The sequence below is a fragment of the Puntigrus tetrazona genome, chromosome 7 (genome assembly GCF_018831695.1).
Source record: "Puntigrus tetrazona isolate hp1 chromosome 7, ASM1883169v1, whole genome shotgun sequence".
Taxonomy (NCBI): Eukaryota; Metazoa; Chordata; class Actinopteri; order Cypriniformes; family Cyprinidae; genus Puntigrus; species Puntigrus tetrazona.
The window spans coordinates 22,472,805-22,495,613 of NC_056705.1; the positions used below are offsets into that span (position 1 = coordinate 22,472,805).

General features: G+C 37.4%; 2 protein-coding genes across 3 annotated transcripts in view; both read right to left on the reverse strand.

Moving 5' to 3' along the window:
• Positions 1–16,119, reverse strand: part of otog (otogelin) — a 35,636-nt gene extending 19,517 nt beyond the window's left edge. The window contains exons 1-22 of the mRNA XM_043243185.1: positions 16,040–16,119; positions 15,893–15,953; positions 13,717–13,789; positions 13,171–13,269; positions 12,926–13,083; positions 11,553–11,674; positions 11,205–11,413; positions 10,463–10,593; positions 10,255–10,361; positions 9,973–10,082; positions 9,248–9,373; positions 9,052–9,160; positions 8,901–8,947; positions 8,374–8,519; positions 7,282–7,414; positions 6,342–6,519; positions 6,128–6,252; positions 5,820–6,032; positions 5,231–5,396; positions 4,139–4,213; positions 3,860–3,903; positions 3,564–3,729 (exon numbers count right to left, since the gene is read on the reverse strand). Coding sequence (XP_043099120.1) covers positions 3,564–3,729; positions 3,860–3,903; positions 4,139–4,213; positions 5,231–5,396; positions 5,820–6,032; positions 6,128–6,252; positions 6,342–6,519; positions 7,282–7,414; positions 8,374–8,519; positions 8,901–8,947; positions 9,052–9,160; positions 9,248–9,373; positions 9,973–10,082; positions 10,255–10,361; positions 10,463–10,593; positions 11,205–11,413; positions 11,553–11,674; positions 12,926–13,083; positions 13,171–13,269; positions 13,717–13,789; positions 15,893–15,953; positions 16,040–16,119 — 2,678 coding nt within the window. The remainder of the gene's footprint in view (positions 1–3,563; positions 3,730–3,859; positions 3,904–4,138; positions 4,214–5,230; positions 5,397–5,819; positions 6,033–6,127; positions 6,253–6,341; positions 6,520–7,281; positions 7,415–8,373; positions 8,520–8,900; positions 8,948–9,051; positions 9,161–9,247; positions 9,374–9,972; positions 10,083–10,254; positions 10,362–10,462; positions 10,594–11,204; positions 11,414–11,552; positions 11,675–12,925; positions 13,084–13,170; positions 13,270–13,716; positions 13,790–15,892; positions 15,954–16,039) is intronic.
• A 1,687-nt stretch (positions 16,120–17,806) lies between these two features.
• Positions 17,807–22,732, reverse strand: slc22a18 (solute carrier family 22 member 18). Of its 2 annotated transcripts, none has more exons than XM_043245839.1 (10): positions 21,967–22,732; positions 21,542–21,639; positions 21,244–21,389; positions 21,023–21,155; positions 20,592–20,701; positions 19,702–19,812; positions 19,242–19,342; positions 19,043–19,144; positions 18,804–18,924; positions 17,807–18,647 (listed from the first exon to the last, which is right to left on the reverse strand). In XM_043245839.1, the coding sequence occupies exons 1-10, from the start codon at positions 22,060–22,062 to the stop codon at positions 18,463–18,465; spliced, it is 1,203 nt and encodes a 400-aa protein (XP_043101774.1). In that variant the 5' UTR covers positions 22,063–22,732; the 3' UTR covers positions 17,807–18,462. The 2 variants fall into 2 exon arrangements, with proteins under 2 accessions (XP_043101774.1, XP_043101773.1); XM_043245838.1 differs by having other exon boundaries at positions 20,550–20,701.
• Positions 22,733–22,809: the final 77 nt, after the last annotated feature.

The window sequence follows — 22,809 nt, forward strand, 5'->3', positions numbered from 1 at the left end:
GTCACATTCACATGCATCAACGTTACCTCAGATTCTACAAACTAAAGAGAAAAATAATGTATGATCACAAGTGTTTTTATTTTATTTTATTTTAATTTCTTTTATTTAAATCTTGTAATTATTTTATTCCCTCTCTTGTAAAGCACTTTGAATTACCATTGTGTATGAAATGTGCTATATAAATAAACTTGCCTTGCCTTGCCTAATGTGAGAGCTTTAGTACTGGACTCCAAAGTAGCAGCATAATAATAGAAAGAAAAAATCCTACCTTCAGCAATTAGTGGACTAATTTTCTGGGTATGAACAGGTGCACTGAGGAATTCAAGCCGTTTGTAAGGTCTAGCTCACGTATCAAACACAGCTAACACACACACATTATACAGCTGGTAGTGAGAGTCTGTGATCGTGTATGTATGTGTATGTGTGTAAAAGAGTATGGCTGCTGGAAAGTCCCCGTAAAAGGTCTAGAGCGTCAGAAGACTCACAACAGTGTTCCAGAGGGCAAACAATCAAATACTTTACATTCTGCCTTTTACAGTCACTCTAGGTGCTTTCAGATGTTCGCATTACAGCAGACTGGCAATCAGCAATGCTTTTTTAGGAATTAGCTAATCTTTGCTAAATAGGTAAAATCATAGGTAAAATGGTAACACTTTTTTTAAGGTTACACCTATTAGTTGCTTATTAGCATGCATTTTACTAGAATATTAGCCATTTATTAGTGCTAATTAAGCACATATTAATTGCTTATCATCCCTAATCCCAAAACCTAAACTTAACAACTACCTTACTAATTATTAATAAGCAGCGAATTAAGAATTTATTGAGGAAAAATATGTAGTTAATAGTTTACAAGTGTTACCTATTCTAAAGTGTTACTGTCTAAAGATGATTAAATCAAGATACATTTGAGAAGCTACAGATACATTTGTTATTATACTTCTCAAATATATATTTGATGTATATATTTATTTAAAATCATTTAAACATTTATGCTGGAAAACATTTTTTTTTTTTCGCCATCTGTTGTGGACATTGCTTTTGTTAATTTACATCCTATATCCAACATCCTGCTTCTACTGTACCACTCAACTGGAACGATGTTAGATCACATACGGCACATTTAATCATTTCCAGACTTATCAATAATCTCATCACTACTTCACAGAGTGGCATAAGGGGCCTTTGTGCCATATTTACACCAGCCCAGATGCCAAACTATCAAGTTGCAGGAATTTATTAAACACTCATGACAGGATCTCAGCCATGATATTTATTTCCCATGATGCTCTTGTTTAATGTTTTCTTTAAAAGGTCAATAAGTCAGAAGAAGGTGAATCACACACACGCACACACACACACACACACACACACAAACAGTCATCTAAAATATCACATCCCCTCTTTGTGCAGCGGAGACTCTAGTTGCTCTCAAGATACATCCGTGACCTCACAGCCCTTTCACTATGTGACTGATGAATGTTCATGAGTTTTTCACTTTGTAGTGAGAGTATTAGATTGCCTTTGTAATTCAGCAATGTCTAAGCGTTCACAAACCGAGTGTTACACTCATCCCAACCTCAAAAAGAAGTCTAAAAATAAATTAAAAATCAATCAAATGTGCATAAAAATAAAAAAAAACACCAATTAATCTCAGATAAATGAGCATTCAGCACACACTCCAATATGCAGCAAACTAATCAAACGTGTCTCACAAATAATAAAAAAAATCAAACATGGCATATTCCCAGACTCTCTCTTGCTGGTGTTGGTAAAAGGATAATTGAGAAGAGGTCTTATCATGCTGTTATGGCTGAGGATGGCTTTAGGAAGTTAAGCTTGTGATATGGCACTTAACCTCAGTTTGCTTGTGTAGACACTGGCATTAAATGTATCAGATGACAAAAATCCATCTATAGAGCAAGAGTCGTGCTCTCTGAGGCCCCTTTAGTGGGAACGTGACGCTAGGGGGAGAAAAGAGGGGGAAGTGGAGTTGAGCGACAAAGAGCTCTTTTCACCTGCGGTAGACGGCAGCAAAGGTTCCCACTGAGTCAGCGGAGACCCTTTAACTGATCTGTATCGACATCATCACCTGCTCCGGCAGACACCATCCGAGTGAGACCTCAACATGTAGAGCAGAATGTCATCTGTCCCTGAAAGTGCGCTTGGGAGTTTGTGCGCTTCTGAAAAGCTACACTACTCAGAATGTCTGTAGTCTGCATCTGCCCGGTTTTTAATTATGTGGAGAAAATATTTGAATGGAATTTGATTAAGAACGTTATGTGGCACAAATAAGCTAAAGAATCCCATGTGTAATGGAAATGAGTAGTTCCTGACGCTACTCCGGCGATTCCACCCACTAAGCTTAGCCACGGATCACTGCCCCATCACACACGTAAATACACATACAGCCATTCACCTCCTAAATCCTCTACATCAAACACGGAAACATCTAACCTTTCAAATATATAAAAATAAAACTACCAATACAGGTTTTCAAGAGTCTTCAGTGTCTGTAGAAGTGCAAAATGCTTTGTGCACTGAATAGATGACACTAAAAGCAATTACTTTAAAATGCAGTAAAGCTCAAATTCCTCCAGAAACACCCTCTTGAAGCAGAGATTTAAAGAGCAGAATAAAAAAATAGCAGCATCACTTACAAAAAAGTACCATGATAGTCCCATGTTTTTGGACATGCTATACAAAATACCACAGTAAAATTTCAAGATCCATTATGATAAATTACATCAAAAACCCCAGTTATATATATATGTATTATATTTTATTTATGCTATATTTTATCTGTATTTTAAATATGTGTGTAGGGTTCAGTTGATTCAGTGGTCAATTTGAAAACAGTACTATTGGGAAATATTATTAAAATGTAAAGTAACTATTTTCTATTTGGCTGTACTTAAAAATGTAATTTATTCCTTTAATGGTAAAGCTGAATTTTCACCAGGTATTACTTAAGTCTTCAGAAATCATCTGCTGATATATTGCTCTATATTGCTTCCTCTTTTTTTGCTGAAACTAAAGGAAATTTCTTATTACTCTTGTTTTTTGGTAATTTTTCTGTATTGTTTGGTAAATAGAAAGTTCAAAAGAACAGCAGCATTTGAAACAAAAATATTTTGTTAACACTTTAGTACAGGGACCAATCCACAATTAACTAATTGCTTATTACGAAGCACATATTCTGCATATTCATACTATATTCTATATCCATAACCCTAAACAATACCAAAACTTGACAACTACTACAACTATTAACAAGCATTAAATTAGGAGTTTCTTGTAAAAGTCATAGTTAATAGCAAGAAATGGACCAAAGTGTGACCAAATTTTGTGTAATATCATAAACGTTTTACTAAAAAATATGCATTGATTCCAAACCTTTGAATCGACAGTGTTTGAAATAAGTCTTTTGTAACATTCAGTTATTTATAATCTTGTCTCTTGCCTACTGCCATTTGTAAATACTTGTATATGAATATAGTTTACAATAGTATGTTTTTGCAAGTAATAACTCCAAGAATGAAAACAACAAAGACCTCACTTACCCTGCGGGACAGACGCAGCCAGGCACACACGGCTCATGAGTGGAGCAGGTGAGGTTGAGCAAATATGACTCGCAGGTTTGTTCACAGGCTAAACCTTTATTTGCCAAGTGGCCGTCTACTCGGTTTCCACAGTCCTCATAAAACTGCCCTGGTGGGCACAAGGTATCTGAGAGAGGAGAAAACACACTGAACTCCAGCACTGTAGACATGAAAATTAAACAAACTGCAAACACTACAGACATTCAAAGAGTTTTACACATATAAACAAAATCAGGACGCTGAAATACAACACTTACCAATAACTGAGCTCTGGGAAACAAGTTTCCCATCTTGGCAAATTCTGTAGAGGTAAAAAAAAAAAAAAAAAAAAAAAGATTTTAAATGATGCGAGGAAGTTTGTCTAATGTACTGGGCTATATAATGTATATATATATAATTATATAGATAAAACATTATTATATTATTATTATAACATTATTTCCACATACAAAACAATTGCTTTTATTTTAAATGTGATAAAATAGAGAAATTGGCAGTATGGTGATGTATAATATGAGTGAATAAGGCAATCTTACTGTACACCTGATGATGTCAAGATCACATCTCCAGGAGAATAGTCAGCACCAAGAAAACTGCATGGACATTCACTCCTGTACCACAAATATTATGAAACTATTTCACTCAGAATCAATAAATTTTGCTGTATGCAAGGGGAAAATCAGTTTAGTTAACTAACAATTTTCTTAACCTATAATGCTGAAAGTCACAATACTGCATAACAGCCAACCACAAGATGTTTAATGTACAGAAGTGAGGACGATGGCCATGTTTCAGCTCACGTGATCAGTGAGAGTTGAACTAGTACAGTAGTTGGGTTAGAGGTGAGAGACTACAGGCCACAGTGCCACGGTTGAGGCTGTAGTAGAGTATGAGGCCAAAGTCCTCCTCTATCACATCCCTGACTTTCTCTCAGCCTCTGCCAGCGTGAGTGCTGTAACTCTAGCACACGCTGAGTATGTGGCAGTGGGACACGGGACATTTAAGGGAAGTGAACCCATGTGAGGGCGATGAGGCTAAAAGCGTTATACAACACCTGAGGTTGTCAGGTCCATAACATTTTACAGCCTGCTTGAACGAGGGCTGCAAATAACTTCACTCTCACACACCAAATAACTCAATCTAGGTCTAACTCACAGAACTAGTGCTTGGGTTTTGTGGTGTGGATTTTGCTTATTTTTCTTAATTTCTTTCATAATGCTACTATTGCATAATGTGTTACTTTCATAATTCTTGACACAGTCCATGGATAACCTCTACTATGTGAACAAAAATGATTTGATATTAAGTACATAATAGACGTAAATAGAAAAAAGTCAGCGTGTTGGACGGAAGCTGTATATATAGCATTGTGTTTTGACTGATGAAGTTAGATGAACATGATCCTCATGCTTTTTAATTTCCATTTAGTTCTAACTATGCAGCAAATATAATATATAAACATTGTTTAAATGGTATGAAGGGACAGTTTATTAAAAATGAACTTTCATTCATAACTTAATCATCCATGTGTTGTTCTAAACCCACAGAAGAACTTTGAAGCAGTTCGAAGTGATTGTCTCCAAAAAAGCACTATAAGGCAGTCTGTATGAGTTGATTTGAACTTTTACCGTGGCACGCAGGTGCGTGTATGCATGTTGAAGTACGTTCCTTCTGGGCACACACAACCCTCCTCACATTCCTCATCACACGGCTGAGGGAGAGACAGAAACAGGCAGCGACGCTGACATGACGACACACAGACTCCATACTCCATTGAAGACGGACATGTGATGGCTGCAATACATACACACATACACATTTTTACATGTTTACAAAGATTTCTACTTCAAATGCAAACTTTAACTTTCTATTTATCATACAATCACAAAAATGTATTGCAATTTCCACAAAAAGCAAAACTATTTTCAGCATCGATAATAGTAAGAAGTTTCTTAAGCACTAAATCAACTTATCTGACTGATTTCTGAAAGATCACGTGACACTGAAGGTTGGAGTAATGGCTGCTGAAAATTTTATTTTGCCATCAAAGTAATAAATACATTAGTATAGAACTTATTTTATTTAATAGTATTTTTATTAGTATTTCACAATATAATTGTTACCGTATTTTAATAAAATACATGCAAACCTAGTGAGCTTCTTACTGCCCCTAAACTTCTGCGTGGTAGTGAATGCCTGTTTAAGTGTTAGACTGACCACACTCGGGCAGATGTGAGCGGAACTCAATGATGACCCCGTGTCTCCTGCAGGTGCGGGCGTAGTGAGCGAGGATGGAGCAAAGGCACGGCGCTCCACATTTGCAGACGTCTGCGCGACACTGTAGCTGGAAACCCACCGGACTTACGTACTCATGACAGGCAGAAAACACCTCTTGTGTCAGCACATCACACTTCTCCACTGCATAAGCGGCTGAAATCACAAAGGCACACAGACGTTCACGCCACACAGATACCCTAAGAACCTAAAGCTTAAAATTGTTACGCATAACAAGGTGAATGCGCCACCTGCTTGCTGGTGTGTGTCACAAGGGTCCAGCTGGGGTAAGCTGGGCCGCGGCACACACGCTGAAGACACACGCCATGCATTTCCAAACAAGTATGGTGTGCTTTCAATCATGCCAGAGGGTGCACTAGAGTAACACATCAACAAGAAATATGGGAGAATAAGTTGAAAACAGAGAAAATGGACAAAGAAAGCAGGAAGCAGAGTGAAACCCACAGGAAGTCATCCTGAATGTTGCCGTTGAAGGTTCCACAGAGCCCCACAGTATCATCTCTCCAGTGCTCCTCCAGCTGCAGGTACAGCCTGAACTCTCTCCAGTTATACTGCAGCCGCAGACCTTGCGATGACTTCACCTGAACAAACATGGAAGACAGCTCCTGGATCTGAAACACATCTGAGAAGACATGAAGGATTATGAATATTGTAGCATGTGTTTTTAATTCACCCTAAAAAATCTAAACTGACACTCATTTTGTTCCAAAGCTACTCAACTATGTTTAGCAGTCTCCATTCTAATTCTATTCTTTAAAAAACCTTGCCTTGACTTTTAAATTTGCACTCTTCATTCAACTGCTCGTTTTCTAATAAAAAAAGAACACTAGTTTCTTTATTTTTCTATTCTATCCATTCCTTTTCTTTTTATTTATTAAATAATTAATAAAAACAAAAAAACACTAGCTTGCTTTATTATTTTTGTATTCTACCCATTTTCTTTGTATTTATTTTATAATGAATAAGATTCGTAATTTGTTAAGATACCTGAGACTTGTTATAGCACTAGTACATCTTTGATCTTTTGTTGATTTTGATTGTTTCCATTGTCCTCATGTGTAAGTCACTTTGAATAAAAGTGTCTGCTAAATGATTAAATGTAAATGTAAACAAGGTACAAAGGTACACCATTTAAAAAGATACCGCTCCAGTGGGAGATTTTGTACCTTTTTTTGAGAGTGTACCATAGTAAAGAAGTAGCATGGTAATTTTAAAATACAAACACCGTGGTACTGATATTCATGTACCTTGGTATGTACATGGTACTCCAAGGTGCTTTCAACAATGTCAATGTCTAAAACCCATGGCCATAGTAGAACATTTTGGTACATTTTTGCAGTTGTTGTTGCACACTTCCATGCCAGCATCAGCTGTAGTACATTACCATCTGAATACGGCAGTGAGATCCTGAACTGACTGGCCAGAAAAACCTCTCCACTATGGCTCATTGTGATCTCAGTACGTGGATCTTCATCAAACATCAGGTTGACTGACTGAATACAAGCACCATCCAGATTCTGCAGACATAAAATCAGAGAGTCAGAATATCCCATACCAGCACACACAACATCAGCAGCTATAGAACTACTGCATCGAACACAATGGATGAATGTCTGCACAGGGAAACAAACCTATCCGTCCATCTGTTTCAATTTTGACTAATTCAGCAATCATGCCGTTTAGGAATTAAGCATTTATGCTTGTGAATGAGTTACTGAGAGCTGTTCACAGGAGATAAACCATTCGGACTCTGAATTGCTCCATTCAAGGAAATGATGGATGCTACCAACAGGTGCCTATGTGAGGATCTTTCACCGGCCGCTTTACTGAAATACATCTCTCACTCTCTCTTCTCTCTCTCTATCAGCAACTACAAAGTCTCTGGCTCTGTCATTCAGAGGCTCAGATAAGCAAAATAGCTTGTTCAGAGTCCAGACAGTGACACTATACACCAGATTGCTCTCCGTGTGTTGAGTTTTAGCATCAGCGGGTCTGGACTTCAGGAAAGGAAGGCTTTGAGGGAGAGAATGTCTTCATGTATCGTTTCATGTTTTATCTGTCAAAGCTAAGCAGGGTCTAATCACAGAACAAGCGCAGCTAGCTCTTTGTTTCATCTCAACCCAAAAAAATGAAACTTTAGGCTGTGCAATTATTTGGGCCTAATCTACCGACTAATTTAACTAATCTAGCTACAAATTTAACTAAAAGAATAACAAGTACAGAAACTCTAACTGCTAATATGCCAATAGCTTGACTAATCACACAAATCTAGAAGCTGTGATCTTAAGTCTGTCTACTGAAGCTGTGTTCCAGCTCCCAGATTACTCTTTAGATCACCACACTAGAGCAATTCTGGAACGTGATGAATAAAGCTTTGGCATGCTACATCTGGCATGCCTTAAATCTTTTCTCTGTTGTGTGCTAATACTCGAGGTTTGTGTTGGTGCGGAGAGCATGAAAGTGCACAGGGACTTACGGCTCCACAGGGTGCGTTTTGAATGGTCACAGTGAACTTGCCCGAGTTTCTACTCTTGGCTAAAACGTACTGGCACGTAGCAGGAAATGTGTAAATGCGGCCATCAAACGACTGGAAGAACATATCTCCTGTCACAGAGCACTCCCCTGTAGAAAAAAAAACATCTCTATTCAAACATTTGGGTTCAAAAATATGTTCTTAAGCTGTAATATATTGTTTGCAATCGACTCCTGTGATGACAAAGATTATAATATGCTGATTCGCTTAAGAAACATTTCTTACAATTTTCAATGTTGAAAATGGTTGTGCTGCCTAATACAATTCTTTTTTAACTTTATTCTTTGATTAATATAAAATATAAATAATAATAATATTTTAATCAACTGACTTTCCTTAAAAATAAGACACGGTTAGAATAAGAGAAAATGTGGTTTAGAAGGGTGAAGAAAAAGATGTGAAACAACTGACTAAGGATATCATGAGGATACAGTAAATATGAAAAAGGTCAATAAAAAACAGATTAACACCTGGGCAGCTGTCCTCAGTGCAGTTCCACATGCCACCAACACATGTGCTGAGAAACAAACAAAAATAGATTCATACGTTAATACAAAACACAAGATTAATGCTTCATCATTTAACTAAATATACAATGCATAAGATGATATAGTGTCTGACCAGTTGTTGCAGTCTTCCTGTATGACATTTCCGGAGGGGTACAGCATGCCGTGGTGCTCACAGGGACAGTCTGATGCCTTAACACATACCCCATTCTCGTAGATCAAGTCTAAAGACATTAAAATGATTTCATTATCTTCAAACATTCACATATGAACACAGCTTGTGATGAGTTCATTTAGTGTTATGGTACTACCATCAGGGCAGTAGCAGCCATCCAAACACTGCAGCTTGCTGTCTATACACATGTGTTCAATCTTGCAGTGCATGGGACAGCAGGTAATACACTCTCTGAAAAGGAGTTCGGTGGGGCAATCAACACCTAAAGCCAAGAACAACACATTGTTTATATGTATATATGTGCAATATATATATATATATATATATATATATATATATATATATATATATATTCTCAACATGATTGATAAAAGAATCAAGTAATACTGTATCCAATAAACTATTTTTTTAAAAAATGCTTTTATTTTTAAGGACATGCTGTATAACTTCATACTGATCAAGTTCAAGTGGCAGAGACATTTATTATTGTTACAAAACGTTTCTATTTCAAATATTATAGTATAATGTTATTTTGAACTTTCTATTAATCAAAGTATAGTGAAAAGAATTAAAATTGGTTCCACAAAAGCAACACAACTGTATTCTAAATTTAAAATAAGCAATTAGCATAAAATTCACTTCCGCACCAATCCAGTGAAAACTGGAATAATTGTAAAAAAAATTGTAAAAAACAATAAATAATTTTTTGTTGGAATAAATTACAACATAAAAAATAAACTGCCTACTTTAGATCAGAATACTAATTTAGAAAGAATTTAGACTCTGAAATACATGTGTTACAGTACATTTAACACCTAGACAAAATATCTCAAACATTTGTGCATTTGCAACATAACCTACTGCAAACAGGAAAGTGTGATCTCCAGTTATGCAGTGGATGTCCAGCATGGGCACATGACCTGGCATACTCTGTGAAAACCTTGCACACAACATCACCATTGGGACCAGACCTGCACCAGGTAAATAAATTATACACATACAAAGGTTATACAGTGCAACATTAACAGCATAAGTATGTTTATGATAACACCTTGGAAAGTAATGCAAGTAGCTTTGCAATGTAAGTTTATAGTTTTCCAGTAAGCGTAGTACTGTCAGTAGCTTAGTCATGTCAGTACTTACAGGCAGAGGTCGTTGGAGCAACTGGCCATGTATGAATATGGACTGACAAACTCATGACAAGACTGGAACGGTTCTTTTAGCAGGGTTCCACAAACTTCCTCCACTTTCTGCAGTGAAGAATCAGAGTTCTTATTCATCAGGTATATAGCGGTATGTGAGGCTGCTGTTGGTGTGGGACAGTATGAATGTGTGTTTTTGTGTGCAGTACCAATAAGACCGGAGGATCCTGCGTAGCACATGGCGATGGGTAAAGAGAGGGAACAACAGGACACCTGCCCAGCTGTGGCTCCTCCTCTGCCCAGCTGTTTCCAAACATAGCCAAATCCTGTGTGAAAACACCTGCAGAAAACAGCGATAAAAGCAATTATGCACAGTAAACAACGTCTGATGTGTTTGTGCCTTTTTTAATAATCGTCAAGGCTATAAAATGTACACCAAAAAAATTGGTGTAGAAAATGATATTTTCTTGTAAAACATTTACCAATAATCTTTGCGTTACCACTTTGATGGCGTACAAATGCTTTTTTTTTAAGTTTTTTTTTTCTAAATCTGTATAAATGCTAATTATGAATAAATAATGTATAACTATACATATATATATATTTTTTTTTTCTTTTCATAGTTTTAGATGCGTTATAGCATGCCACACCACGGCTGACATTCCAACTTTTTGTCCAACTTGACATTTCAACTTTCCAACAAAGTCTACTACATTAAGATTCATCAAATATTAAAGTACTTGACTCATGACAGAATAAAGAACAAATTTGTTAATAAACAAAGTAGCCTGCACAATCATGTTTCTTACTGTTTCAAATTTTTACTGTTCTTCTGTATAGCCAAATAAAATCTACAATTTCTAATCTTGATTTCATCTTGCTGATGTTGTCCTTTTCCATCAATTTTTTTTTTTAAATACCTTAATCCATAACAAATTGGGTAAAACTTGCCATAGCTGGTCTTCAGGTCATCCTGAGTGTCAGCGTTGAAATTGCCACAAAGTCCACATGTGTGTCCTACAAACTCAGGGCTCATCTTGACGTACACGGAGCCAGTGAGCCCCTGCCAGGCCAGCGTGAAACCCTGCGGCTGTGAGACTACGATGTAGTCAGAGATGTGCTCCAGCTCAACATCGTGGATGTGATGGGGCAGCTGCACACTACAGAGAAAGGATGCTCAGTCAGAACTACACAAACACACACAGAAATCACTGAACAGTTTCTTTAGAAAAAAAACACTGAGATGGTCAGGTTGAGGTTAAGTGACAGAGGGTGCGGCTGAATGTGAATGTTCATTACCTTTGACCCTTGAAAGTAACACTGAAGTTCTGTAACCTAATCTCTCCTTCCCACGGCAGGAAGAGGCTGATTGAACGCGTGCAGGAATACGGGAACGAACTGCATTCTGGGTCATTATGCACCTGTAGATGAAGTAATGAAGATGATGAAAAGTGACCTAAATTTGAAGTAAAAAAAAAATGTGATGCTAAAACACAGCGGAAGCGAACCAGATTATCACTAACATAAAGTGTCTGCAAATACAGTGTGCAGCTCTTAAGACACTTCCTTTCCATCAAAGAGTGGAGTCCTCTTATCCAGAGCAGCGGGGCCAATCCTGCTTAAGTTCTGCATTACCGTCGGCCATCCCTTTCAATTCATTGATAAATGATATTGGCACTTAAGCTAATGGCCTAAAGAAACTCCTGGCTGAGTTAGCTCACCTCCTCTGGATTCCCATCAGTGAGTCTGGGAGAACAAAGCCAATTCTGTTTTGGCCCTGGCTGTAATTACTGTATTAAACTGTAATGGGAATAAATGACCATAATAATGAGATCACTTTCTCTATGAATGCCAATAAATATTTTCCTCAGGCAAGAACTGCGCAGTACACACACACTAATGCTATCTTTGATGCAAAGCAGAGAACAGCAGCCTGCTTGAAGCGAAGCACATCTAAAGCTAATGCACTCTCAGAAAAAAGGTACAAAAGCTGTCACTGGGTCATTTGCTTTTCAAAAGATTCAACTTTGCACCTTATTTACTACTAAAGGGCACATATTACTACTTCAAAGATGCATTTTAACACCTAAAATGTACACACTGTATTAGTACTTGAATTGTTTAGTAACAGTAAAGAATATATTTTTGGTAAACAGCTATAGGTGGTTAAGCTGTAGATATCCATTGAAAAAGGATTCTAAGCTAAAAAGGCAATAATATATGTATTTTTAAATATAATAAAACTCTCTTAAAATTCTCTTCACTGAATTTTCTGTAACACTTTAGAAAAAGTACATTAGTATATAAAGTATATTATCTACAACTTTTCCCTCAATAAACTCCTAATTTGCTGCTTATTATTAATAATTAGTAAGGCAGTTGCATTGGGTATTGGGTAGGATTAGGGATGTAGAATAAGGTCACATAGAATAAGGTATTCATGTGTGCTTAATTACTACTAATAAATGGCTAATATTCAAGTAATACGCACGCTAATAAGCAACTAATTAAGAGACCCTAAAAATGAAGTAGTACCCTTTTTTTATTGCGGCTGAATGGTTATAGGTGACAAAAGTATACTGTAGAAAATGCTGATCATTTTTATTATCATACAGAAAATGATTAAAAAAAAGTGACGTAAACATTTTTTAAAAAACATTACAAGAGGTCACCTGTATATGTATACTTGACCGAGTGCTGTCTTCACAGTCTCTCAGTAATGTGTAGCTGCATTTTCCAGGGAAGTAGTAATAAAGTCCATCAAAGGTTTCATAGTTATATTGTCCCCACGAGCGGCACGTCATTTCTCGCTCAAATCCTAGGTTGGGAACTGAACATTTGATCTATTATTTGACATGCCAAAACTCAGAGAAAACTCCCAAAATGAGATGAAATTGCACGATCCAGGGTGCAGTACCTGTCTGGCAGTGTGTTCCAGTGGCCTGGTATAAAGTGCAGTTACAGGAGTCTGGATGGACACACCAACCCCCATTCAGACAAGGAGATGCACACTCACCTGTATGACACAAAAAAAGCTCATTACATAGTGTGTGCTTCAGTGCATTTAAGCGTGTGTTTGGTATCTGGTATCTGAAGTGGTCATTGAAGCATGAAGATGAATCCCGCTCTTGTGTGTAATGATGACACTCATCAGCCTGTTGAACAGATGTCTAGTGAAAGAAGGGCCAGCCCCTTCCTCACATTTCAAATGAGCATAACTCTTATTGTTTGGAATTCATCACTACAAGAATTAGGTTTATGCATCACAAGCTTTCACACACAGTAATTATTATTTTTGATATAATAGCGTATAATTATTGCTATATGCAATGTACAAATCAGCAAACAGCTGCCTACAGATAAAGCCCTATATTATTTGCAGGTGTCAAAAAAGTTATGTAAAAAAAGAAAAGAAAGGAAAAGAAATTTTTGAAAGTATTGTAACATTCAGGTCAGTTCTTACCAGTGGCTCTGCGGAGTGATGGCTTCCGTACTTCTGTTTGTTCTGTTGATGATGTGTTGCTCCCTAAGGATCTCTTTACAGAAAAAGAAAATATTTTAGTTCATATGTAGTTTGTTTAACAGTCAACCAAAACTGCTGTTCAGCTAATACGCCGCTAAATATTCATCCTATATTCAAATGTATTACGAATGCATTAAATAGGCTACAGTTGAAATGTACATGTTGCAATATGCATGTGATGCCTTTTTTACAATATGTAATAGGAGTCCCCTGGTCTGTATTGCTGTGCCCACCAAGGGCACCTTGAAAAGACTCCTGTATTAAAGTCTGCTCACAACTATGAAGATTTCTATAACAATTAGCCTACTATATTAGCAAACACAACAGCAGAGTACTGAAGCAGGAAAGATTCTGAATTAATTTCATGTTTTTTTCATTCAAAAATAAAAAAATAATCTTTTTGAAAGTGATTCCAACAATATCCTTCCTATGTGTCGTTATCATTATAGTTGTGGCATGGACTGTGCTTTTCTTTTCAGTATAGAATGATTTTTTTAAACTAGATCTTTATAGTTATTGATATTGCACTTGGTGTGAAAAGACATTTAAACAAAAAAAAAAAAAAAAAAAAAAATATATATATATATATATATATATATATATATATTTATTTTTTTTTTTTTTTTTTATTAAATATATATAATTTTAATTCTCATAAAGACATAGGCCTAAGCCTGTGATTGAATACAAAGGCAGTGAGATTTTTTTTTTTTTTTTTTTTTTTTTTACATTTTTACATCTTGTTTTTTTAAATTTTTTAATTAAGCTTAGGTGAAAAATGTAAAGTCTATCCTTCAACTACCTTAATTTGTTCTCATATGGCTATCGGATTAATTAAGACCTCTATGAACTAATTTATCCAGAAGCCGGACGCCACAGGGCAAAATCTGAAATTCCAATCAAAGACTTCATCTAATAATAAATCATTGTTCGCTTGTACAGAACCTGGAAGCATGTGCTGCGCATAGCATGGATAAGAGTTTATTATTACCGCCGGAGGGGGTACATGAGAGCGATTAGCGATTCACTTCACTTCAGAACTAAATCATTTTCTTATCTGACCGAAACCGTCTCTATTCTGCCCGCTTTTCCCCATCACACCTGATATCTGAGAGTTCAATAATTTTATGTAGCTTACGAGGCTGCAAGGGAGATGCATTCTGACATAATGAACGGGGCCAGTGTGTCTCAGTGAATAGCGGCTCTGGGGAACAGCTTTACCAATCCTGAGCGCCCAGCGGACACCTGAAACCGCTTTACTGCCTCCGAAATGACGGCTTTTGTCCCAAAGAGCTCAACAAAGCCAGCACTGGGGGATGTGTTTTCAGTGTGCGAATTAAACAATGAATTTCAGGGGGGTCAGCTTCTTTTAAAAAGAAAATTCGCAAGGAATTTCTCAGGGCAAGTCTCTCGCGTTTCCCTGGAGCGCCTGACGCGATTAACCGAATGCGAAATGCTTTTAAAACAAGCAAACCAAAACCACAGATTTTATATTAGTCTGTCGATAGGCCTATAATCTGTGATAGAAAAGGTGCGACAGCAGATATTTCTGTTTTGTTAATGCCAAAAACACGTTTTCACTTGCTAGCTACTAAAATGCTTGAAACCCCTGTAGAAACGTAGCCTATACAGATGTTTCCATTCTGGCCCACATAACCCAGGGGTTCAAGTCTTATTTAGGGGGTCAGGCCTCTTTTCTTTAATCATTGAACAGGTGGCATGAGTGAATCGGTGGAAAAGACCGATGCCATTGTTGTTCAAATCATAGGCTTCTGAAAAAAATTATTCGATTCAAAAAGCAAGAAGAAAAATGTGTACACTCCATTGCTATTATAACAATCACGTTTAATCATTTTCAGATACTGCAGCCTAATTTAACCCGCTTTCAGTTTTAGCACAACTAATGCACTTTAATCAGATCGCCTTCGATCATCGTGGCTATTCCCACAGTCACTTATTTCACCCGACTCACAAACCCGCTTTTATCGGAGATCAAGAAAACACGCCTTTCGCAAACACCTTGTTTTTCTGTAATGTTATGCATTTAACCTCGTGGCATCGCATTTAGCACAGGTTTCCTGTGCGCTCTCTCAATGCATCGCTTCAGCTCTCCTACCTGCTCCGTTTGGGAAGCGGGATCCCATTTCTCCAGCATTATCCTGCTGCTTTCGCCGCTGCTGGGACACACAGAGAACAAGGAGCGGTTTGTTCCTCGCACACAGCTAATCAGCACTTGTGTTAGACAGAAAAGCCAGAGACTCACAGGCGTTTCGACCGAGCTTTGTCGGCCTGTTTCACAACTGTTACAGACCTCAAGACCTTTCGTGTGATTTCATCAAACATGCGTAAAATTAGCGCGAGTTAAGTGTTGAGTCAGGGTGTCGGCGTTTTAAAGACGCGTTTAAATAACGCTTAGCATTACAAGTAAAAAGACGTGGATCGTAAAATAACGCCAGACTCCTTTATAAAAATGTAAATAATGCATTAAAAATGCATGATGCATATCGGATAGACGCATTAATGCAAACAGTAATACTCACTTTTCAAACTCATGCTGGTGTGTTAAATTCTGACTTTCAGTACCCCACGTGATATGTGCTGAAAATAATGAAAATAAACAAATTAATATCACATTAGCTAGCTAAACGTTTAGCTGCACTATTCGATTTTTTCACATATAATAGACCTATACATTGGCATTCAAAATTCAAAAAGTGTGTGAGTGTGCATGCATATACATATATATATATATATATATATATATATATATATATATATATATATATATATATATATATATATATATATATATAAACTAAGCTTTTAATACATCAAATTAAGAATTTTTGTATTGTAATCTATTTTTCTTACAATAAAATTGCACTCGGTTTCCTTAAAATAGATTAAATTATTACATTTTTCTACCTATATTTCTTCAATTTTGGAAAAGAAATTTAGGCACATAGACCATTTAGGCACATAGACCATTATCATTTCCCCCCATTTTTTTTTATAATTTTTTTATGTAGGCTAATGCAATATAACTATTTCCTCCCCAATAATAACTTCATTATACAGTTTAACTATTGTATTTTCCCTCCCTACATAATAATCTGTTAATCGGAGAACACGTCGGTACATCGCCATGCTGCTTACCTTGATATATTAGGATGAAGAATAATAAATAGAGTAAAAAAAGTTTCTTTCCGGGAGTTAAAATAGGATCCATCCGTGACTCATGTGAATCACTTGAAATGGAATGAGATGCTCCCCTCTCAGTCTTCTACCGACGCATGATCCCGTCTGACTGCAGCTGCTCGTCGCGCGCATCTCAGGTGCTGAGGATAACACCAGCCTTGCGCTCGCCCTCATTAGCATAAAATATGCTAATGACCAGCGATAACGCATACCCACGACTAGAGTGAGAGCGAGAGAACGGGAGGCTCATCTGCAGGAGGAAATATACTTTTATATTCTGTATTTTGTCTATTTAAATATTATGCAATTTATTTATACGCATTTTTTGGAAATCTAATTTTATTTATAGATATTATTTTTATTTTTTTCATGATACAGTAAAAATCTAAATCATTTTTATATGATTATAAACGATAGGTTCTCCTAAATGAAGAGCTGTATCATTTACTCATCCTCACGTTGGGGAAAACCCATTTTATTTAATTTCTTCTGGAACACAAGAGGAGGTAGGAACTTGGAGGAACTGGATTGACTTTATATGAAAAAAGCAACAAAAGTGAGTGGTAACTGAGGTGGTGCTTTCCGTTGAACTTTGCCTAATGCAGAACGTTCTTGCTATCAGTGATGTGAGCAAAACGGACAGATTTCACTCAAGATGTGAAAATGGGTGCTGTCTGGCATTAGAGCAGCGGCACAAAAATAAAGGTGCACATTTAATCTCAGTTTGAGAGATTTTAGAGAAGCAGGAGTTGGAGTGCAGGCAAAAACAATAAATATGAAAACGGAAAATAATTATAACATATGCCTTCATATTCATTTAAGGAAATTCATATACAAAATTATGGATTTTTTTATTTTGTTCTTTTTCATTATATATTACAACTGAAACATCATTATAATGAATAATTACTGTATAATATGGGATTGGTAAAAGTAAACTATAATGCCACTCAAATAAAAGTATACTGCACTTCTTTCTTTGTACTGACCTTCAGTAGACATTTACATGCCAGCTCTTTTTATAATATAATAAACTTCATAAAAACAGGAGTAATCTGACAGTAACTTATTCTGAATGTCTGTGGTATTGTGATGTAAATAAAAATGATTGATTCCAACCGAGTCTGGTTTCTCCCAAGGTTTTTTTTTTCTCCATTCTGCATGGACGGGGTTTTGGTTCCTTGCCGCTGTCGCCTCTGGCTTGCTTTGTTGGGGATGCTTAACATAACAAATAGTTCGATCTCGTCATTGTACATCCCTATCATTGTATTCTTCTACTTTATACTGTTCAGTGCTTTGTTACAACCTGTTTTGTTAAAAGTGCTATATAAATAAAAATTGAAATGATTGATTAGAAAAACTGAGATCAGCTGGGATATTTGTGACTCAGGTCCTTGACCAGTGTGTGAGGAGGAAAGTTAAATGGTTTGTTGTTGTAAACTGTCCTCTCCCAAACAATGTGGCCATGAACAGGACAGCGATACATTTTTATGGCTTGTTTGGCTGTGTGCGCCCTCCAGCGGATAGCAGAAAGCTGAAGACAGCAGCGTTAATGATGCACTGGATGTATCCGAAAGACGGCACACCGTACGTCTCATAGAGGAACCCTCCAATGGTCGGGCCAACCGTTCGTAAAAGAGACTGCACCGACGCACACAGACCCAGCATGGTTCCTGAACACACAAACAATTTTTATATTAAGCGCACCATAAAAAACCTCTGGATGAAGAATGCTGTTGGGCACTGTGTGCAATGTATATGCATATGTATGTATTGTATTCATGCACAAGGGCATCTTGTTCAGCCTAGCGAGTGTGTTTGTGGATTACCTGTGTCAGACGGGGACACACTCTTGGTCAACATGCTGTCTGTGATGACATTGAAGACACTCAGAGAAAACATCATTGGTATCACGATTAAACAAAAATGAAACACGTTGGCCATCATAGCCTGAAAAACGCAAAACACATATATTTAACATACGCACTTTGAGAACATAATCACGTAATCCAGTTTTCAGGTTTAACTGACACAACTGTTATGCAACTAGTTTGCAATATTAGCTTACCTGTGCAAGGCCCACTAAACTGGATATCCCAACAGAGAGCAGCAGTAAAGAAGACTCTGGAAATCTAGATGTAAGACGCCCGATTACAGCACCTTGGATCACCTTACACAGCATAACACCAGTGTCACTCGTGGCCTCGGCACATCCAAAACGATTTATATAACCATGTGATTGATAAGAAGTGTGCATGCGTTTATACCATTTGTACTATGCCAAAGTAAGCCATCAGATAGCCATTTTGCTCTGCCTTCAGCTGGAAGAAGTTTATGGCAATGATGGAGAACATAACTTGGAATATACCTTCAAACAAAAAAAAACAGCTAATAAAAATATGTAGAACAAAACACAAGACATCATTTAAAGTCATGATGAAAGACATATTCTGTACACCGAGAAAGCAGATTATCGAATGTGGGAGCTCTATTCATCGATTATTTGATTGGATGGAGGACTGAAAGATTTGAAAGTTTTACATTTTAATAAAAAAATGTAAAAGATAATAAAAAAAACACTGTATGCAATAACTAATCATTTACAATAAGATCAATGAAGTGCATTTAGAAAATTATTGCAGAATTTTCATTTCAAGTGTGTTTCCAATTTTGGGTTGTTTCAGTATGCTTAAAGTCACAAATGCTAACAATAGATCAATTTTTCACCTGCTGGCAATCCAGAAATAATCTTCACTGTGAAAGTCTTTGCAACACCTGGAAATTTCATCAGTCTTGTGATCTCCCCCAGATTAAATATGGAATTTGATGATCCCTTCTCTAAACAAACATAAAAAAAGCAATCATTATGTATGTATACACGTATACACACACACACATTTTTATTTAAAAATATGTATATTTTAGCAATACATTAAAACTGTAATGATTAAGTAAGGAATAACTGACCAAGGGGCGTTGAATTATTAGAAAAATAATTAACACCGGAGATCCGGTCATGACGCGGATGATGTTGTTTACGCGGTCGCCAAGCCACGCCATAACCGTATCAAAAGTTATGTGTTTTAGAACAAGAGAGTTAGTGAGAGAAAAAAAAGAGCAAACTACCTCTGAGTCTGTGCGTCTCTCAAAAGTGTTTGGCTAAAAGTTTTCACACCGTCGTTGTTACCTGGATTGGTTGTGAGTCCTGAAAATTTGTAGGTGGGAGTTTGATTACAGAAGGTGGTTGTCACATCCGTAAGAAACCAAACTGTGTGTGAACGCAACCGTATTAAGGACTCAAAATCAGGACTGACAGCCTTTGAAATAAACCATATGGCGAAGTGAACAGGAGCTGTAATAATGGGGTCAAAGAGCTGCCTGGAACTAAGTTCGCCGTGCAGCTTCTTTAACATTAATTGCACACCTTAGAGCGTTCGACAGCCAATCAGATTCAAGCATTCAACCGCCCCTTAGTATAAATAAATATTCAAACTTAGTTTAACAGTACACAATAATCAGATTCTTAATGTGATTTTATACAATAAAAGTTCAAAATGGCTACTGTAAGAGCATTCCTTTTGTGTCTAGCTGAGTTGTGTGTTTGTTTGTGTCCATACTGTTACTCTCCGGCACGGTGTGTATTTTGGTCTGTTTAGGGATGAAGTTCAGCACCAACAGCAAAGAAACAAAACTTCCGACAGCTGCAAAAGATGCTGCAAACTTTTCCCTGCAAACCACACAAAAGCACAAGCACCGAGACCTAAATCTGTTTTACTGGATCAGTGATGTTGTCATTTTATCTTCATGCGATGAAAAACATGAATAGACTTTGTTAGAAAAATGCAGTTTTCCAAAGTACAAATGGTAAGTTTTGAACTAGTGTACAAAAGTAATTTGTATCCATCAAATAATCCAGAAAAAAAACTATCACTGTTTTCATGTGAAACTGTATTCACTAAACTAGGATATTTAAGTGATTTCTGAGGATCATGTATCACTGAAGCTCGGGGTAACGCCAGTGTAATGTAAGTGGTGTAGTTTGTCTTACCCAAAGCGCGTGCTGAGGGTCCCACCCAGCGATGATCCTGCGATCATGCCAATGCCAAAGCAGAGGCCGAGTTTCCCAAGAGCATCTGCTCGCTTCTCATTCTCTGACAGATCTGCAACCACCATCTGAGCTCCTACACACAAATACAGATACACTTATGTACCTGCGTGCTGTGTGTTTGACATAGGTATATGTAAAAAGTGTATATAAGCACGCGTTACCTGGCAGTGCATGCATAAAAACAGCAGGCAGTTTGTGCACGAAAAGCATAAAAGTGTTGTCTGCCGCCGCCAACAGTAGGAAATAAACCACTGATGCCAAGCAAGATACAGAGAGAGCTGCACGTGCTCCAAACACATCCGCAAACCTGAAAACAGACGCAAGACACACGTAAATAAAAGAAATACAGTCTATAACTGAAGATAAATAAATAGATAAGTTGTTCTCATGAGGCACATATAATTAGACATTTATTCTTTTACCATACACACCACACACAGATGAGATCTGACCGCTTACCTTCCATAAACAGGGCCTCCAAGCAGCTGAATCACTCCAACTGTGGTCTGCAGATACCCAAACCAAATAGTATCGAACCCGAGCCTCCTCGCCAAATACTGTTCCACAAAAGACAAAACTGAACAAGCAAGGCAACCCATCCGTTATAAATGCTTTATTTCCGTCCGACCGGCTGAGGGGCTGGATTACACTAGAACTGGTTAAACACGGCCAGCTTTACTCTTCTAGGCACTACGTTTACATTCATTTACTAGCTTTTATCCAAAGTAAACAATGAAGAATATCACAAACATTCAATAATATTCAAATACATATATTAAGTCAATTGTGACAACACAGTCAAAACCCCTGGGCGAAGGAAAACTGATTCAAGGGTGTTTTTATTTAACATACGATCTTAAATAAAGTCGAAACACAAGACGAACCGGTGTTATGGAGAACTGAAGGAAGAGCCAGGTGATGTCCAGAGCTGCAATGAGGTAGGTGATGTAAATAACTTTCTGTTTCGCTGCCGGCTCCATGATTCAATCCGCTGTATCAGATCTCAGCCTTGGACTTCTACTCGCCGATAGTTCTCCTTCCGCGAGATCTGCTCCTTAAACCGCTAAATTAAGAGCATCTGCTTCCACTGAAACTCCGACGAATGTACAGGTGCACATTATAAACCGTAACACTTTACGGCTTTATCCCGCTGTAGTAGCGGTGACAAAGCATAATTTAATGTGAGGCAAAGGTTAAACCCAGAAACGCGCGGAGCTGAACTTTAACCAATCCTCAGACTATCAACAGGTTTAAGGACTTTGAGCCATTTCGCCGACGCTCTGCTCACTTTGGTGGGAAAGAAAGGACGTATACGGGTTTAAAATAGCCTATAACACACGAATACTATTATTATATCGTTGTACAAAGATGTAGAAATCTGCAGTCGTTTCATCTCCGCGGATCGTATTTACCTGCACGTCCGACTACAAGTGTTGCTACAAATGACAAGTAAGCGGATTATAACGCGTAGAAAGCATAAAGCGGATAAAGGTGTCTAAAGTGCCAAAACATGACCATTAATACATCGTCCTCGCCATTTTTGTTGTGGATAAAGCACGTCGAGGAAATTCCTCCTCCTCTCCGCGTCGTGAACACTGGAGGCGTGACTAGGTTCGTCGGCAAAAAAAACCTACTAACGATTCGGTCGACATCCATCCTGACTGAACGGAAAAATGGCAGATGACCTGACACCAGAGAGACTGACTGACCCAGAGAGAACAAGCGGT

Bases quoted from the DNA above. Each gene is read 5' to 3' on its own strand.
- slc22a18 (XM_043245838.1), bottom strand. From the start codon at position 22,062: ATGGAGCCGGCAGCGAAACAGAAAGTTATTTACATCACCTACCTCATT. The intron at 21,156-21,243 runs GTAACGCGTGCT...ATTTGTGTGTAG, and splicing joins TTTTATGCATGCACTGCCAG to GAGCTCAGATGGTGGTTGCA. The intron at 19,343-19,701 runs GTGAAAAATTGA...TTTTGTTTGAAG, and splicing joins TATTTCTGGATTGCCAGCAG to GTATATTCCAAGTTATGTTC.